This window comes from Schistocerca serialis, chromosome 8 (genome assembly GCF_023864345.2).
Source record: "Schistocerca serialis cubense isolate TAMUIC-IGC-003099 chromosome 8, iqSchSeri2.2, whole genome shotgun sequence".
Taxonomy (NCBI): domain Eukaryota; kingdom Metazoa; phylum Arthropoda; class Insecta; order Orthoptera; family Acrididae; genus Schistocerca; species Schistocerca serialis.
In genome coordinates, this window is record NC_064645.1 from 440,368,382 (window position 1) to 440,389,416 (window position 21,035).

A 21,035-nucleotide genomic window follows, 5' to 3' on the forward strand; every position below is an offset into this window, starting at 1 on the left:
GGGGGGGAGGCGCCTGAGCTTTGTAGGTTGTCATCTCTATTAAACTGTTAAGCAATTTTTATTTATTTATTTATTTTTTTGCTGTAGTCTTCAAAATTTGTGGTTGAATCATGGAGATTTATTGGGTGGTAAGTGGGCTTTAAAGTAACTCTCGTAATTAATTTTTCACCTACTGATGAGAATCATAACAAAGCTTTCATTCATCTCACTCTTGAGTCTTCTGATATGAGAGATTCCCAACAATGTATACCTCACTTAATTGAAATCTGAAATGCTTAATAGTTCCCGCCAAAAATGAGTCTGACAAAGGATGCAAATATCTTTTTACATACTTTATGTAGGCTTTCATAATTGAAGTAGTGAATACTGAACTACCACTACTTTGTTTCTCGTTGGTCAGCAATTGTCTTCCACTTTCTTATTCACTGTGTTCTAGAGCTTAATTTTTATTCATTCTCTCTTATGACTCAGTCTTCCGAATCAATGCTGTTTCTTTTCAGATTATCATGTATCTAAACTAATTTCTCCTTCAAGTTTCTCCATACGTACACGGTCCTGTGTGTTAGCTACTCAACTGCAATTTCAAACTTCATATCCAGTAAATTCCTGTCCTGAACAATGCTGAAAATGTAACATTGTTGCTATACTGAAAACATACTGCAACAATGTTACATTTCAGCATACTTCCTTTAGCCTTCAATGATTATCACACGGTGCAGAGTTTTAAATAAATGTGAATGCGCAACGCTTAAAAGCATATAAAATGGGCTTATGGAACTTCACCCAGTTGTACAAGAACTCTAAGCTGAAATCTATTTGATAAGCCTTTCTACATACACAATGCAGATAACAATATGTAAACACTGAAAAAAACAACACATGAACACACCTATTACGATGTGGAAAAACTGCTGGCATTCAAAACCACTTCCGGTCATCTCAGAATGGATAAACTTACAAGTTCCGTATGGTTTCCAAGTGAATCTTATACCATTCTTTCTGAAAGTTAGGGGCAAGTTCAGAAAACTATGACTGAAATGTATGGTGATTGTGGTCTACTTTGGAGAGAAGTGTGCACAAAGTCTCAATAACATTGATATCTATTAACTGAGGTGGCCAGAGAAGATGTGACAATTCATCCTTGTGTCCACAAAACCAGTCGTGGATTATGAGAACTGTGTGGCCCTTGTGGTATCAATAGCTATGATGCTATGGCGTAAATACACGACAGCGCACTCTAGCCGGAGCAGGAGAGCTCTACGAGCTCCGCTCCAGATTCTGCCCATTTGATCAAGAGCAGACGAGTGTGACACTTCGCACCTCATTGCAAAGTTATGTAACCATTGATTAACTTGTTTTTTGCCTATAGTAAACATCTACAAGTTGAAACACAGTACCGACGTGTCTTACCTTTTCCTGCTCCTACTCACTTCCTACATTCAGCCAACCTTTCAGTTTTCAGGAGCAGACCCACGTGTCGCCTTCCAGGTGGGATACAAAAGCCCTGTCATCTTGGAACACCGCATCACCATAGGCAAACAAACACTATATTGTGGGATGGTCACATAATCCTTGGCAATAACACAAGCTTGCAGCCCATGAAATACCATGATAAGGCTGCCCAAATCGCCACCGAATTGGCACAATGTTTCACTCTTCAGACATAAATTATGCCAAAATTTGAAAACAGTATGCCACCAGACTAATCCGACCAAATGACTTTCTTCCATTGCTCCATAGTCCAGGTTTTAAGGCTTCGGCACCACAATTTCCTGTTTCAGGCATTTACATCAGTAATGTATGGTTTTGGGATTCCTTCAGCTTGCCCTGCAATTCCCTGCTTGTAGAGTTCCCTTAGCACTGTTCTGGTACTGACTAGGTTCGCCAGTGCAACTTACAGTTCTGCAATGACCTTCTCAGCTGCCATCCATTTTTCATCACAATTATCTTCAATGACTATCACTGTCACTCAACACACTTTCATACGCTTTGTGACTTAGTGGACAATGTTTTTCCACTTTCCCTGTATGGGGTACAACTCTTTGATATTGTGTTCTGGAAACACCAAATGCTTTAGCTATCTTGATTACAGATGCACCCACCAAACAAGCATTAACAATTTGCTCACTTTCAAAATTGCTTCTCCCAACATAATGCTCTTACAACTATACAGAACACTGCAAAGGTGCCATTTGTGGTCAAATACAACAGTGCAATCAACAGGTTTGGCTAGTATCTGCATTTATGTTCAAGTAAAATTTGCAACAGAAAGAGTTTGGATACCACCCACTTCCTAATAAAAACAAAAATAAGGAAATCAACTTCCTCAGAGTTATCTGGTAGACAAATTACATAACAAAAAAATATGACATGGATAACAAATAATGTTCCATTGGGTTTCAACTATCTCAGTAAGATATCACCCTATGCAACTTCCTTCAACACATATGACAGTTGCCACCCTTCCACATCAAACGGTCCCTTCCCTACAGCCTAGGTCTTCGTGGCAAACGAATCTGCTCCAGTCCGGAATCCCTGAATCATTACACCAACAACCTGAAAACAGCTTTCGCATCCCGCAACTACCCTCCCGACCTGGTACAGAAGCAAATAACCAGAGCCACTTCCTCGTCCCCTCAAACCCAGAATCCCCCACAAAAGAACCACAAAAGTGCCCCACTTGTGACAGGATACTTTCCGGGACTGGACCAGACTCTGAATGTGGCTCTCCAGCAGGGATACGACTTCCTCAAATCCTGCCCTGAAATGAGATCCATCCTTCATGAAATCCTCCCCAATCCGCCAAGAGTGTCTTTCCGCCGTCCACCTAACCTTCGTAACCTGTTAGTTCATCCCTATGAAATCCCCAAACCACCTTCCCTACCCTCTGGCTCCTATCCTTGTAACCGTCCCCGATGCAAAACCTGTCCCATGCACCCTCCCACCACCACCTACTCCAGTCCTGTAACCAGGAAGGTGTACACGATCAAAGGCAGAGCCACGTGTGAAAGCACCCACGTGATTTACCAACTGACCTGCCTACACTGTGATGCATTCTATGTGGGAATGACCAGCAACAAACTGTCCATTCGCATGAATGGTCACAGGCAGACAGTGTTTGTTGGTAATGAGGATCACCCTGTGGCTAAACATGCCTTGGTGCACAGCCAGCACATCTTGGCACAGTGTTACACCGTCCGGGTTATCTGGATACTTCCCACCAACACCAACCTATCCGAACTCCGGAGATGGGAACTTGCCCTTCAGTATATCCTCTCTTCTCGTCATCCGCCAGGCCTCAATCTCCGCTAATTTCAAGTTGCCGCCACTCATACCTCACCTGTCTTTCAACAACTTCTTTGCCTCTACACTTCTGCCTCGACTGACATCTCTGCCCAAACTCTTTGTCTTTAAATATGTATGCTTGTGTATGTATGTGTGGATGGATATGTGCGTGTGTGCGAGTGTATACCTGTCCTTTTTTCCCCCCTAAGGTAAGTCTTTCCGCTCCCGGGATTGGAATGACTCCTTACCCTCTCCCTTAAAACCCACTTCCTTTCGTCTTCCCCTCTCCTTCCCTCTTTCCTGATGAGGCAACAGTTTGTTGCGAAAGCTTGAATTTTGTGTGTATGTTTGTGTTTGTTTGTGTGTCTATCGACCTGCCAGCGCTTTCGTTCGGTAAGTCACCTCATCTTTGTTTTTTTACATATAACAAACTTAATTATGTACGTAGATAGTTCACCCAACCCTGGAACAGAGAATCTCTATGATTTTTTCCCATAATCAACAATGATACTGGCAAGGAGTCAGTTCGGGAATTCCATGATTTTCGAGAATGTTTTAATTTTAAATTTGTACGTGGATAACAAGTGACAAAAGACACATATTTGTGTGATGAATTACAAATTACCAATTTTCTGATTTTTCCCCTTTACATCCAGTGTGAAACCTTGCTTCCTGCCAATTTAATGATTTTAGACCAACAGAAAATACCCTATAGTTTCTGATAAGTAACTTTGCGAGTAATAAACTATGTGATACAAATGACCGTATCTTCTGACTGCATTGACTTAAAAGCTTCAATTTTTACACCGCCAATGGACTGTATACCTCAGTATGTGACAAATTTGAACTTGATACATCTATCTGTTCCTGAGAAAAAGATTTTTAACAGGGAAGGACAGACAGACAGACAGACAGACAGACAGACAGACAGACAGACAATATTTTTACCAACTGTGGTACAGAATCTTAAGAATGACATCTTTACTTTTCATTGTTGCACAACAGGCAAGAGAAAGCTACAGCGTATAAGACATAAATCTTCAAGAAGGACCTGTGTGTAAGCAAACACTTAAAAACTGTGTTACATTAGGTTGGTGAGATAAATTTGGATTAACACATTTTATCCCGACTCAAGTACTACATCTGTATCTATTACACCTGTACCCACAAACCATGTATGCTGTGTCATTTGGGGTAATTTGTGTACACAGTTCTATTGCACTCCCAATTACATTTGCTGACAGTCCATGAAAAGAATAAGTGAGTGTAAACATCCCCGTGAGGAAGATTTTTTGCAGTTTTAATATCATGATAATTAGGCTTTTTCCTATGTAACTGCACCATCACATTCCTTTGGTACAACTTTGACTGAGTACCAGCTTGAACTTGGGGAGCATTAGAAGTGAAGTTATTTTTGTCAAGTGCATTGAGGATGAGGGATGGCAAAGTATCACCAAAACTGCATTATCAAATTTTGTGTGAAGCTGGAAAAGCCATTATTGTACATTATGAACAGTTACAAAGAGCTTAAGGAAAACATTCCCTATCCAGGGCACAGGTGTAATTTGCCACTTGCCCTTTTAAGGAGATTGGTAAGAAGTGAGACAAGAAGGTCAAATGCAGAGAACTCTAACAAGACACCAATATAGAAGGAATTAAACGTGTAATGCGATCAGATTGGCAAATAACTAAGTAAGAGAATGATCAATGATGGGTAAAATTTGAACAGCTTCAGTGTCCTTCAGTTTTAATACTAGATTAGGAGATGCACAAAAGATTGTTGAATAGAATTTCTTCAGTTGAAACAAAGTACAGTCAGTGATATGTGTGTGTCTTGATATTGTGTACAACCTTCAAAGAGGCAGAATTCTTCGGTTGCATTATCACATGTCACAAATCATGGATTTTCAAATCTGACTCAGAGACAAAATGTCGAATTCTTAAGTGGCACACCAAAAATTCTCCCTGTCCCAAGAAGGCAAGAGTGAATACATTTTTTGATGACTACAGGAATGTGCACAGGGAATGTGTGCCTCCAGAACAAATTGTCAAACTTTTTATCAAAAAGTCTTTCAAAGATCCAAGAAAATGAGGGCACATGTGATCACACGTGCTGTATCTATTTGGATACTACACCACAAAGACACTGTCTTTTCATGTGATAGTCTCCATCAACTTTTGGCAAGAAAAAGCATTCCTACATTTTCTCAGACTCCCATTTGCCCTGTAAAACTTCTTATTCTTTCCACACTTCAAAAAAAAACCCTTGAAAAAGCATCACTTTGGTACTTTCGATAACATCCAGAAGAACTGTAACGAAAATAACTGCATTGAAAAGACTGTAACCTGTGGGTTGAAAGTTACTTGAGCAGAAATCTTCCACCATTACTAAGACGACTAAAAACAATGCCTCTGCCACTGTGCAACAGCTGAAGGAGACTATTTTGAAGGGCACAACCCTAAAGTAGCAAGAAATTAATGACTACATGGAAAGACAAGAAATAAACACCAGCCTACGTTATCATAGAGATATCTGCAGTAAGAGCAAGATCTCCAGTGAGGAAAGAGAAATACCTCTCTAGACTTATAATTCATTAGTCACTTGAGATCATGTTTAACTGAATCTCAATTGAGACATTTTCTGACAAAGTGGGTTAAGACTACATTAAATACAGATATGAGTTGCTAATAATACAAACCCAAGAAAAGCATATGGACAGATTCTATGTAAGCCTGCACACTGTTCTACACTGCTACAGGAGAACTGATTATTAGTCATCCTGTACGGCAGTTGTAGCACTCTTCTGGAAAAGGCGAATTCCTACGCCACGAGCACTACTTGCTTCACCAAACTTGTGTTTGTACAGTGGAGTTGTTTTAAGTTTACTATGGGAGTATTTATTTGCATTTATATGAGCTTTTATATAAAATATATTCCTATAAACAATGGCTGAAAAGTGCTTAATTTGTAAGTGTGGTGTTGTCAAAGACCTATGTAGTATTGGTGGGAAAGGGACTGTATTGGTAAATGTGATATCTTGCTGCTGTCTGTCATTGACAGCATATTGTAAAATGGTCTGTCTTTGACAACATGTTCTAAAGCCACATAACTGTGTTGTATTTATTGGTGAATTAACAAATGACCAGAAAGTTACTGTGCTTCTCTCACCATAACAAATGTGAAATGATTTGGGTGAAGGTCACGGTTAAAGCAGGCTCAGACATGGTAATTGGATGTCTCTATAGGCCCCCTGGCTCAGCAGCTGTTGTGGCTGAGCACCTGAAGGATAATTTGGAAAATATTTCGAGTAGATTTCCCCACCATGTTGTAGTTCTGGGTGGAGATTTTAATTTGCCGGATATAGACTGGGAGACTCGAACGTTCATAACGGGTGGCAGGGACAAAGAATCCAGTGAAATTTTTTTTAGTGCTTTATCTGAAAACTACCTTGAGCAGTTAAACAGAGAACCAACTCGTGGCGATAACATATTAGACCTTCTGGTGACAAACAGACCCGAACTATTTGAAAAAGTTAACGCAGAACAGGGAATCAGCGATCATAAAGCGGTTACGGCATAGATGATTTCAGCCGTAAATAGGAATATTAAAAAGGGTAGGAAGATTTTTCTGTTTAGAAAAAGTGACAAAAAGCAGATTTCAGAGTACCTGTTGGCTCAACACAAAAGTTTTGTCTCAAGTACAGATAGTGTTGAGGATCAGTGGACAAAGTTCAAAACCGTCGTACATAATGCGTTAGATGAGTATGTGCCAAGCAAGATCGTAAGAGATGGAAAAGAGCCACCGTGGTACAACAACCGAGTTAGAAAACTGCTGCGGAAGCAAAGGGAACTTCACAGCAAACATAAACATAGCCAAAGCCTTGCAGACAAACAAAAATTACGCGAAGCAAAATGTAGTGTGAGGAGGGCTATGCGAGAGGCGTTCAATGAATTCGAAAGTAAAGTTCTATGTACCGACTTGGCAGAAAATCCTAAGAAATTTTGGTCTTATGTCAAAGCGGTAGGTGGGTCAAAACAAAACGTCCAGACACTCTGTGACCAAAATGGTACTGAAACAGAGGATGACAGACTAAAGGCCGAAATACTAAATGTCTTTTTCCAAAGTTGTTTCACAGAGGAAGATTGCACTGTAGTTCCTTCTCTAGATTGTAGCACAGATGACAAAATGGTAGATATCGAAATAGACGACAGAGGGATAGAGAAACAATTAAAATCGCTCAAAAGAGGAAAGGCCTCTGGACCTGATGGGATACCAGTTCAATTTTACACAGAGTACGCGAAGGAACTTGCCCCCCTTCTTGCAGCGGTGTACCGTAGGTCTCTAGAAGAGCGTAGTGTTCCAAAGGATTGGAAAAGGGCACAGGTCATCCCCGTTTTCAAGAAGGGACGTCGAGCAGATGTGCAGAACTATAGACCTATATCTCTAACGTCGATCAGTTGTAGAATTTTGGAACACGTATTGTGTTCGAGTATAATGACTTTTCTGGAGACTAGAAATCTACTCTGTAGGAATCAGCATGGGTTTCGAAAAAGACAGTCACGTGAAACCCAGCTCGCGCTATTCGTCCACGAGACTCAGAGGGCCATAGACACGGGTTCACAGGTAGATGCCGTGTTTCTTGACTTCCGCAAGGCGTTCGATACAGTTCCCCACAGTCGTTTAATGAACAAAGTAAGAGCATATGGACTATCAGACCAATTGTGTGATTGGATTGAGGAGTTCCTAGATAACAGGACGCAGCATGTCATTCTCAATGGAGAGAAGTCTTCCGAAGTAAGAGTGATTTCAGGTGTGCCGCAGGGGAGTGTCATAGGACCGTTGCTATTCATAATATACATAAATGACCTTGTGGATGACATCGGAAGTTCACTGAGGCTTTTTGCGGATGATGCTGTGGTGTCTCGAGAGGTTGTAACAATGGAAAATTGTACTGAAATGCAGGAGGATCTGCAGCGAATTGACGCATGGTGCAGGGAATGGCAATTGAATCTCAATGTAGACAAGTGTAATGTGCTGCGAATACACAGAAAGGTAGATCCTTTATCATTTAGCTACAAAATAGCAGGTCAGCAACTGGAAGCAGTTAATACCATAAATTATCTGGGAGTATGCATTAGGAGTGATTTAAAATGGAATGATCATATAATGTTGATCGTCGGTAAAGCAGATGCCAGACTGAGATTCATTGGAAGAATCCTAAGGAAATGCAATCCGAAAACAAAGGAAATACGTTACAGTACGCTTGTTCGCCCACTGCTTGAATACTGCTCAGCAGTGTGGGATCCGTACCAGATAGGGTTGATAGAAGATATAGAGAAGATCCAACGGAGAGCAGCGCGCTTCGTTACGGGATCATTTAGTAATCGCGAAAGCGTTACGGAGATGATAGATAAACTCCAATGGAAGACTCTGCAGGAGAGACGCTCAGTAGCTCGGTACGGGCTTTTGTCAAAGTTTCGAGAACATACCTTCACCGAAGAGTCAAGCAGTATATTGCTCCCTCCTACGTATATCTCGCGAAGAGACCATGAGGATAAAATCAGAGAGATTAGAGCCCACACAGAGGCATACCGACAATCCTTCTTTCCACGAACAATACGAGACTGGAATAGAAGGGAGAACCGATAGAGGTACTCAAGGTACCCTCTGCCACACACCGTCAGGTGGCTTGCGGAGTATGGATGTAGATGTAGAAATCACTTCCATTCAGGAATTGCTGGCAATTCTAGAGTGGGCTGCACTTAGTGTAATGACAATAACTTCCATGGTATATCTTGAAATGTGGGAGTGAATATGTGTGATGGAATGAGAGTGATTAAGTTCATGTCTAGAACAGTTATCTGCTGTAATGTATTGTTTGTCTAATGTTGAAATACTGAAGTTCCATAATGCTATGTGACCTATTTCTGTTCAGAAAAAGCCAATTTAAGCCTCTGGGCCTCTTCAGTGCTGGAAGAGCTGAGGCTGGGGTGATGCATTCGATACCATCACGCTGTGAAAAGTATTCCAGTCATTGACAGTGCAGACAATGAAATCAACATTGCGAATACATATCCACAGCAGGTTATACTTGGGGGCAAGCTATTCAGTGTAGTACAGTTAGCAGCTCCAGCTGTTGAGCTGATTTATGTAACAGCTCATTTAGCAATTTCAAATAAATACTCCTTTAATGAACTAAAAATAAGCCCACTATACAAACATGAGCTTAGTGAAGTTAGTTTGCCTACTCACATGAGAGACCTGCACAGAAAATGCTGGGGAGGTGCAGACAGTCTGTAAACTGAAAAGCAAGCAGCATTCATGGTGGGAGAAGTTGCCTTGCCCAGAAGAATGTTACGGCTACCATACAGGATGACTACAAATCAATTTCCCTCTAGCAATGTAGAATGGTGCGCTGAGATTTTCATAGATTCTGTCTGCACATTTCTTGCATTAATATTTTTGTAGTTCATATCTGTATTCCACATAGCGCTAACACACTTTAGGGAGAATGAACACCTCCCAACATGGTTGCATACTGTGTCAGCGATTTGTGATTTCTAAGGTAAGCTGTGGAAGGATCAGTATCATTTTGTGAGGCCCTGCAAAGTTGATTTTTGTGAATGGGTGGTACAGAGAAATGTAAAACTGCCTGGTCGCTCTTCACTTTGTAGACCTATGGAAGAGGGAAGTGTACAACTACAATCCAGCCATCTACCTTCCCTGCCTTTCCTTCCTGTATTACCCCCAGAACAAAACTTATCCATTAATATGGTTCTATTGTATTTAGATGTGACACAAACATTTTACATTTGTTCTTCTTATTTAACAATACGCATTAATTTTATACCACTGAAACACTATTTTTAATAATATACGATTTTGCCATCCCCTGCAATGTGCAAACTATCAGTCCAGGAGAAAAAATGAAAAGGACCTTTTTGTAGTAAATTTAATGCAGTTCAATTTTGTAATGCAAAACATTTTCACTAGAAACCAACATTTTAGAGATGGTCAAGAAACACAAAGAAGTGTCCTTTAAACACCCCCTCCCCTCCCACTCTCATGGTCAGGATTTTTACAATGTTATTCATTACACTCCCCCTACCAATGCACAAAAGTTTGCGACTATATGATGTTTCCCACTAGTTTTCCATCACTGACTGGACTACATTAATACCTCACTGATCTGATGATGCTCTAGGTAAGACATACCATTTCATGCACTAAGCTGAGAGCAGTTCATACCCTACATCTACATCTACACCTATACTCCAGAAGCCCCCCCCCCCCCCCCTGCTTCCCTGTTCTATTCATGAATGGCCTGCCAGAATAATAAACATAGTTAAAGTTTCTTATGAATTCTGGCTAATTCATTCACTGTCTCTAAGTGGATTGCCCAAAAACTCCTGTCAAAACTTTACTGATGTATTGAAACAATAAATGTTTATACTACTCTCAGTTATAATCAGAAGTACACAATATTTCACTATTATGAAATATATTACGTTTAAAATTTATCTGTATTTAGTAATAAATGCTTTTTGGCATGGAGTACTACATTAATATCTTGGCTGACAGTCCTTACTGTGTTGACCCTAGCCCCCAAATGATTTAATTTGAAAACAAACCTGTGAAGTTGAAATGTGCAGTTTTCACCTGTTAAAACATATTTTGAAGGAGAAATGTTTTTCACAACACGGATCAGAATTGGTAGATTCACATTCTGCAAACAAGCTGTGCGATATGAGAAGCAAGCTACCAGCCAGCAACAGAAGAAGGCATCCACAAGCCTGCACAGCGAACAGCCACTGGATCACAGAGATTCATGGACTTCAAATCTTATTTAGTAGTAACCCACAGACTTTGTTGATAAAACTTTTTCACAAATGTATCTCTATTGTGTCCTTAACAATCGAATCACTGCAGGAAGCGGTCTGAAATATTTGTATGATTTGCTGTAACCTACACAAATACACAGAAATGAGCAGTGGCTGGGAACTACACACTGGAACGAATCCAACTCAAGCTCACATTTCTACATTAACAGCTACACATCAAGATTTATTGTGGTATTCTGTGCCAGTAACCATTCTAAACTCAGCATCAGTTAAATTCAACACTAAACTATAGTTTTGGTTTTTGAAAATATTACTACCATAATTCGTAAAGCCAGAAATTATGTCAGGTAATGTGTGAAATTTTACCAATATCAGCCAACTGTAATCCTGATGTTTATGGAAACAATGATCCTCACTGCCAGTTCATTGCACATTTAAGTCATCTAATGAGATATATAAACACAATTAACACAAGCAACCTCCTCAAGCAAAAAAGAATATATTCCAGACGCAATTTTTGCTGACACCTCTCATTGCTATGACAATGTGTTCTGTTGGGTAATAGGAATAAAAGGGGAAACTACACTCCATCCGTGAGTGGGGGGGGCAATTTTTTTTCCAGAGAGCTTGACACAACTGAAAATAATGATCACCAAAGAAATGACCAGATTTCCATTTGAAACTTCCCAAGTCATCATCCATGAGTTCTTTCAGTAACTTACCTTCTGTATAAGATGTGGCTCCAGAAGGGCAACACGAATTCGTCCCATTCACCTAAACCCCCCCTTCTTAGAAAACCTTGCCAAATTTAAAGAGCCTTACCTTCAGTTGTGAGCGTTTCTGTGTTTCTTCCTTTCCCTGGGAGAAAGAAAGGGTATATTTAGTAACAGGAAACCGAGGAGGCTGTTAGAGAAAATATGAGAAGTAGAAAACCAAACAAACAGCTGCATGCAAGGACTGATGTTAATTAAGCCACTAACACTCTCATGAATTTGATATGCAACTGTATATTGACATTCAACTATCTAGTCATAATGTTAAAACGCTCTTCATAGCATGAGACGGTTATAACAGTGTTTAACTGAAACAAGTAATATGAAAAAATATAAACGGTTACAACATTACACTAACAGCTACCATATAAGGTTGTTTTTATCTGAAAAAATGTCCAACATTTAAATTCAACCGTAAGATAAGAACTATTATGTTATGTCGTATACAATTTTTAATACTTCTGTAAAATCACAAATTAAATTCATAACTTTTGAAACTAACAAAAATTTCTGCTCCCTGATGGCATAACTAAAAACAAAAAAAGTGAAAGAACAAATACCGTATAAAGAGCATACCACAGAAACAGCTCTGATGAGTCTGATGAGCAAAAGTTTGCTCTTTACAAACAAGGATTGAATACAAACATATTTTGTACACCTCTCTCTCAGTTTTTAAATGTCTTAGTCGTTTTTCCTCAAATACAACTTTAATATTCAAGCCACCATGTAAAAAGGGGAACAACATCAATAAAACAACTGGGATATAGTGTATTTATTACTTTTCAAAGTACTTTCCCTGAAACACTACAAATAAGAAAGCAAGTGATGTGAATGGTGCATTGCTAAATTGACTGGCACAAATGGGTAATGAAAACTATGACTATAATTGTGAAACAGTATGCAGAGAGACATAATAGCCGTTTTAATTTTCAAATTAAAACTTGAATATGTACAGCAACAGGGAGACTGGAGAAGATGCAGGACTGAGGTTATTTACAAATACAAATCACTATCCTCTCCCTATTGGTTCAGTCATTTCTCTTTCTTTCACCTAATTCAATTTTGTTTCATTTTATTTTTCTCACTAGTTCACATATTTCTCATACTTCACCAATTCTTCCTGTACATTCTGTGGCTTTTGCTTAACATTTCAAACAGAAGCAGAAAATCTGGAAATTGGCCAGATCCACAAATTGTGTCGTGCAGATCGCAGGCAAGCCTATATTATGTTAGCACCAAACTTCTCTATACAGGACAACTGAAGTAACTTCAAGGACTGTCAGTTTAAAAGTTCATAAATATGTGTGGAGTCAGAAAAGAAAATTGAAGAGCCCAGGCATCATGTTTACCCATTACAGGTTGTCAAATCTTGCCTACTACCATTCATTTTCTTTTCACTCTGTTTTGCAGAATCTCCCTTGAGCTAGGTGACCTTTTTGTCTTCTGCTTAATACATAAATAATCATAGACTCTCTTTCCCTTTATTCTGTCAAACAAACAGAAGATTTTGGAAGCTAGAATTTCTGTCTTTCTTATTTCATGTTCATTTCTGTTGCCGCATGCTAATTATAATGCTATAATACCGTCATCCGACAGTTACTCCATATCACAGAAATTAATATGAGGTTTACTCCAAATATTTCTCCTTGCAATTTTGATGCTATTTCTCTCTATTCATTTTCAGTACTTCATTTTCTCTTTCCATCATGCTTACACAGAATGTGACACTTTCATGTTTAATCCGGGCAGGTATGAGCAAAATAAAATGGCCCAGAAAATATTTGAAAGACATGTGGAATTGAGCCTTGTTAATGCTCATCTTATAAAATGCTGGAAACTGATCTCTAGGGACCAATCAGTTACTTTCACATGTTTGCACTTGCACACTTCCAGCACGCTCTCTCATTACATTTGAGTGAGTGAGAGGAGCAGACATGGTTAGTGACCATTTGAATGTAACGCAAATGGAGCTCACAATAAAAATAGCACTTATTCATTGTTGAGTATTATGCGAGGCGTATATCATGGAAAATACGTGTGGAGCTGTTTGTGCACGAGCTGAAGACTTGAAGCATATTGGCAAAACTTCTAGTAAAATATGCAATGCAAAACTTAGTGGAAATGCAGTGCAAAATGGGCTCTGAAGTGAATAAAAAACTATCCGAAAAATAGTTTGAATGCCAGAATACATTGCTCGATTTAATAAAAGTCTGGAATGAAGTCACTATCTCTGCAAGAAGATATTAAGAGACTGCTTATCAAAAAGGACCCGTATCCTTAGAAATTTACTGTTTTGCACAAGCTGAAGTACCCGCACAAACTTTCATGTGTTGGGTTCTGCTGCTACTTTCCAAGTGAAGCGGAATCACTGCTTTTAGATCCTCAGTTTTTCATTTCTTCAGACAAGGCCTGGTTCAACCTTTCAGGATATAGAAGACCCACCATAATGCATCAGGAAATCCCCGCCAGAACTTTGAAGAACCACTGCATAATCTCAGGATTGGTGCACAAAGGCTGTTGACTGCAATGTAAAATGATCCTTTCACCAAGAAACTTTTTAAGTCGTATATGGATCATCCCACGAAATATAAATGACTGAATGGATATTTTCAGCAAGATGGAGCAACAGTACACTTTGCTTTGACAACCTTGTCATGAGAACATGTGTTTGGTGAGGAGAGGATACACAGCATAGGTGATGCAATCTCCTGCCCACACTGATCACCTACTTTCTCTTCTGATGAAGTGTACCTATGATTTTTGAAGGGTTAGGTGTACTCAAATAATTGTGACATTGCGGAAGAGGTACAGCAGAACATTGATAAAACTACTGCTACTATACCTCGGGCAGAGCTACTGCATGGGTTTCTCAATTTGAAAAATCAGGCCCAGCACTGCATCAATGTCAACTGTGGAGATTTCCAGCATTTTCTGTGATTTTCATTAACAAGGACCAATTCCACATCAATTTTATTGTAAATATTTTCTAGGCCAGTTTTATTTTGCATGTTATGTATAATACAAACAGCCTCAGATATCCATACAACAACGGCTGATAAATTAACTGGAATATTTTTTTCTGCCATAGGTTCAAGATGAGTCTTATGAACATTACTGGTTTTTGGCTAAAGTTCATCTTCGGATAAGTGAAGAATATAAAAAAAGCTAAGATAACCTACTGGTTGAATAGAAACATACAAATGGTACGTAGTAATAGAATTTTATTCATGACACAGGTTATCCTTCACAAGCCATTATAAACAGATACTGAGGATGAATTTATTGTCATGGTATCTAGTGCTTCTTTGGCTCCTGTGCACCATATTCGTATCATTTTAGATCTGGACTCGAGCAGCAAATAACTGGTGAAGTATGCACCAACCTACAATAAATGTAGCACATCAAAAATTATGAAAAGGACACATTGCTACTCACCGTAAAGGCGACGTGGAGCTGCAGACACGCACAATGAAAAGACTGCTACACACTGAGCCTTTGGCCACAGGCTTCTTCAGAAATGAAAGGAAAACACACACACACACACACACACACACACACACACACATACACACACACACACACACACACATTCAGACAAGCAGGTACAACTCACACACACATGACCACTATCTCTAGCCACTCTGGCCAGACTACAAAGGTTGGGTTGAACAAAAGGAACAATCCGGAGTGGGGCAGGGAAGGGGGTGGCATAGCAGAGTACAGGTGGGATGGGCAGGAGGTGGAGGGGGGGAGACAGGGAGAGAGAGAGGGGGGGGAGAGAGAGGGGGAGAGAGAGAGAGAGAGAGAGAGAGAGAGAGAGAGAGAGAGAGAGAGAGAGAGAGTACGCCTGTCTGGCAGAGTGTACAGGGACTAGAGGGCAGCAGGACAACGGACAACATGCCAGGCACAGCATCAAGAGGCTGTGGGGAAGGGGTAGCGGGAAAGGAGAGGAGTAGAAAGGGAAGAAGACCAGTGTATGCGCTGGCAGAGAGTGGTGCAGAATGAGGGTGAGAGGACATGAAATGGGAGGAAGTGATACAGCAGAGGGGAAGAAACTTGGGTGGAGAGTGTGAGGAAAGTAGGTTATCATAGGTTGGGCCAAAATAATTTTAGGAGTGGAGAATGTGTTGTCAGAATAACTTCCATCTGCGCAGCTCAGAAAACCTGGTGGTGGAGGGGAGGATCCAACTAACTCTGGTTTTGTAGCACCCTCTGAAATCATGCATATTATGTTCAGCTGCATGTTGTGCTATAGAGTGCTCTACTTTGCTCTTGTCCACAAGTTGGCAGTGCCGATTCATCCTGGTGGACAGCTGGTTGGTAGTCACACCAATATAAAAACCTGTGTAATGACTGCAGTGGAGCTGACATATGGCATGGTGCTTTCACAGGTGGTCCAGCCTCTGATGAGGTAGGATAAGAGGATAAGCATGAGGCAGGAGTGAAAGAGGAATTGCTGGGTGGATGGATAGAGCAGGTCTTGTACATGGGTTTTCCACAGGGTGTAACAGAAAAGAAGAGGAGTAGACAGAGGAATGGGTTTGGATTGGGAGTGGTATAGGAATGGACTTGGATGATGATGATGATGATGATGATGATGGCGATGGAAGAATCTTGGGTAGGATGTCCCTCATTTCAGGGCATGATGACAGGTAAGCCCTGACAGAGGATGTGGTTTAGTTGTTCCACTGATGAAGAGGGTGGTGGGAGGATTGGGGTGTGTGAGGATATGGCACAAGAAATCTATTTGTGGACTAGGTATCATGAACAGTGCCTGTCTGTGGAGACCTTTGTAAGACATACCACATGTTGGGCAAGGGAGTTCATGTCACTGCAGTATTCAATCTGCAAGTGGCCGTGTGGATGGAATTTTTTGGTGTGGAAGGCATAGCAGCTATCGAAATGAGAGTACTGTTAGTGGGTAGTGCATTTAATGTGGAAAGATGTATGGATGGAGCCATCAGAAAGATGGTGGTCAACAGCCAGGTTGGTATCATGCTAGGTTGAGGAGTACCAGGTGAAGCTGTTGGGAGGGAAGGCATTGAGGTTGTTGAAGGAATGAGGACAGGGTGTCTTGGCCCTGAGTCCACATCATTAAGATATAGTCAGTGAACCCAAGCCAGATCAGGGGTTTGGAGTTTCAGGAAGCTAGGAAGGTTGAGTACCAATGGCTGTGCCCTGGATTTGTATGTTTATTTTCCCTTCAAAGGAGCTGTAATTGGGTGTTAGCATATAGTTAGTAAAGTGTATGAGGAGTAAGGCTAAGGGCTGGGAGTCTGAAGGACTTTGGGAGACATACTGTTCTATAGTGGCAAAACCAATGGCATGAGGGATGTTGGTGTATACGGAAGTGTTGTCAACAGTGACGATTAGGGATCTATGAGGTAAATGGGTGGGGATGGTGGAGAGTTGGTGAAGGAAATGGTTGGTACCTTTGAGGCAGTTGATTGAAAACGTCTATCAATGAGTGCTGAAATTCTTCCAGTGGTGCAATTATCAGCCGCAATTGGATGTCCAGGACTGTTGCATGTGTGTGGATTTTGGGAAGCATGTAGAAGGTGGGTGTCATAGAGGTGAAGTGAGAATTGCATTCAGGGGAGAGATTCTGGAATGGACTAAAGCTTTAAGCTGGTATTGAAGTTTATGTTGGACTTCTGGGATGGGGTCATTCTCCTTTGAAGAGAAGTTAAACAAACACACACACACACACACACACACACACACACACACACACACACACACAAAATAAAATAAAAATAAATAAAAAAAAAAACACTACACAGCCATCGGCAGTCGCATGGCATCCAGTTATGTCCACCTGTTTATGGGTCATCTAGAGAAGACTTTCCTAGCCCTGCAAAACTCTAAACCCCTGATATAGTTCAGGTTTACTGATGATATCTTTGTAATGTGAACTCAGGGCCAAGACACCCCTACCCTCATTCCTTCAACAACCTCAATGCCTTCTCTCCCATCCACTTCACCTGGTACTCCTCAACCTAGCGAGCCACCTTCCTGGCCATTGACCATCACCTCTCTGATGGCTCCATTCACACCCCTGTCCACATTAAATCCACTAACCATCAACAGTACCTGCAGTTTGACAGCAGCTATCCCACCCACATCAAAAAATCCCTCCCACATAGCCACACTGCTGTGTCAAGAATGTCTCACAAAGGCCTTCAAAGATAAGCACTATCCTAATATCCAGTCCACTAACAGATTTCTCATGCCAAGCCCTCAATGCTCCTACCACCCCCAAGGACAAGCTATAAAGGTGTGCCCCCTTTATCACCTATCACCCTGGACTGAAACAACTATATCACATTCTTCACCAGGGCTTTGATTATATATCATCATGCCTTGAAATGAGGGACATATTATCCAAGATTCTTCCAACTCCTCCTAAAGTGGTGTTCTGGTACCTACCACCCACCACAACATCCTAGTCCAAACCAGTGCCATTCCCAATCCCAGCCCCCTGCCACAGGTATCAAAGCTTTGGAAGACCCAGGTGCAAAACCTGCACAATCCATCCATCCACCCACCCAGCACTTCCTATGCCAGTCCTGTCACAGACTTATCCTACCCCATCACAGGCTGGCCCCCATGTGAAAGCAACTGTGTCATACACCAGCTATGCTGCAATCATTGCACAGCTTTTTATATTGGTATGATTAACAACCGGCTGTGCACCTGGACAAATTGCCACTGCCAACTATGGCCAAGAGCAAAGTAGATCACCGTGTGGCACACAACGTGCAGCTGAACATCACATGCTTGAATTCAATGGCTGCTTCACAACCTTGGCCATATGTATCCTCCCCTCCCAAAATTATCATGGCCTCAACCAATTATAACCTATTGTCCCCAAACCCTTCACCCAATAGTTTCCAATCCTCTCTGTTCTATCACCTCCTCCCACTCAATGTCCCCTCAACCTCACTGTGTGGCACACACTGTTTATGCAACCATCAGTCCTTTCCCCTGCCCCCTGCTCCCCCTCATTTTCTGCTCCCTTCCCCCTCCTACCCCCACAGCCTCTCAAAGCTGCATCTGGCAACATAGTCCTGCAGCCTTCTAGTTCTTGCACACACTGCTAGACAGGGCACTTCTCTCCCCTCACCTGTACACCACTATCCCTTCATCTTGCCTGCCTCACTCAGGATGGCTGCGTTCGCTCAACATAACAGTTGCAGTCCGGCCCAAGGAGCTGGAGATAGTGGCCATTTGTGCACGACATATGCTTGCTTGTGTGAATGGTGTGTTTTTTCCCATCCTTTTGTGAAGAAAGCTTTGGCCGACTGCTCCAGTGTGTAACAGTCTTTCCACTTGTTGTGTCTGCAGGAATATGCCATTTTTATGGTGAGCTATTTCTCCTTTTCACAATTGTTGACATCCATTGTTTGATAAATGCAGCATATAAATTTCCAGCTTAGTTCAGACTTCCGTTTTTTAACTGTACGGTAATGAATATGTCCATTGGTGCATATGTAAACTTTGAATATGTTTTGTAACTTTCATCTGTTTGATCTTAATGTTCATTATTGTAATATCACTACATCAGTTGCTTCTGAATTAAATGTACTACACAGTATTGTTTTATTTCTAATTATAGCTTCAGGTAAATGTTGTAGCTAATATCTCTGTAATTTGGATGGGGAATCGCTTCTATTACAATTAATCAGATTACACTATAGTTCAATTGGCAATTGATACAGTCCAATAATCTGGTTGCCCATTACCCTAGCCTACACATTACCTCTGCAAGTGACATCTTTTATTCACACAAGAATCATTATTATTGATGTGATACTTCCTGAATCATTTTCTGAAGACAATTATTTTTAGCATAATGGACCTATGCATTAAAGCCGTAAGATAACAGATTGCCATTCACACTGGTGCTCCACCAGAGGTTATCAAGTCCAAACATGAAAGAGAACTACTCTAACAGTCAGTACTTGTTACAGTACACAAGTTTCTAATCACTAAATAACTGTGGGTTAAATATCAGGCATCAGTATTATTTTATGGAGTAAAAGGGTAATACACTGCCAGCACTGTGCCTTCTGTCAGTATGACATGTCAACCATATTAGTCATCTCAGTGTTTTCTCACAGAAAGCTATGTGCTAGGACCAGGTTTCAAGACACAGTGTAACTTCTAGTTTACCCACTGCTCACACATGCGAACCCAACTATACCTCACATGTGCTCATACTCAAAGCCCTATGATCCGTACATGTAGGGTTACCAAATTTTTAAACCCAAAAATGGCTAGACCCGTAACAGTACTGAACAACTCATTTTTAGGGCAGTTCTAGTCTGGATCTCTGTAAGAGGATAGAATAATGTAAACATTGTTGAACCCTATCATATATAGCGATGCTAGAATTTAACTTTTATTTACTTTTTTAAATGTTGCTATAAAACAATGATGCCATTTTCCTATCGAGATTAGACCAGTCCCTTTAGGACTGCTGAATGAAACACCATTGGTTAAATTTTATGTCATCAAATGGCTATACTACATATATAACAAACAAAATAACAAGTATTACAAACATCCCACATGGCTCATGTGTGTTTTTTACTGAACTGAATTATTTTTAAAGATCCTTTTGTTGATACAAACATTTGAAGAAGTTTTTGCAACTGGAATGTCCAAAATTAAATTTTACACTTAAAAGATTGTAATTCCTAAAACTAAAAAATGCAGACATTAGAGAAACTCTAAAAATGTATGGGGTTATTACATTAAATGATAAAATGTGAGCATGCCCATGTCAATGTGGATGTATGGTAACCCTACACACACGGTTGTTACATACTACACTTTCCATATACTGAGTGACTCACAAGTACCGGTCATTCAACATTCAAACTCACTCATTCACTCTTACAGTTATCCCATATTTATTATAAAAGTAATTAAATAAGCAGGTCTGCAGAGCCCTGAACAGTGCCATACAGTAACAGAGAACTTAATTTCTTTCAAGACTCCCTTCACGCGAATTCTCTTGAGGAATATAACCATGCTCTTGAGGAATATAACCAATCTACAAGAAAATCAATCCAGAGCCAAAGCACTGGACACCGACTTCCAATCAGTGGAATTACAGATACTTCTAAC

General features: G+C 40.5%; 1 protein-coding gene across 7 annotated transcripts in view; it reads right to left on the reverse strand.

Annotated features, from left to right (window-relative positions):
* LOC126416771 (E3 ubiquitin-protein ligase HECTD1) overlaps positions 1 to 21,035 on the reverse strand; it is a 327,326-nt gene that overhangs the window by 181,626 nt on the left and 124,665 nt on the right. For 6 of the 7 annotated variants that reach the window (XM_050084625.1, XM_050084627.1, XM_050084628.1 and 3 more), the window contains exon 16: positions 11,950 to 11,985. The exons of the other annotated variant lie outside the window; for it this stretch is intronic. In XM_050084625.1, coding sequence (XP_049940582.1) covers positions 11,950 to 11,985 — 36 coding nt within the window. The remainder of the gene's footprint in view (positions 1 to 11,949; positions 11,986 to 21,035) is intronic. 7 annotated transcript variants of the gene reach the window in all.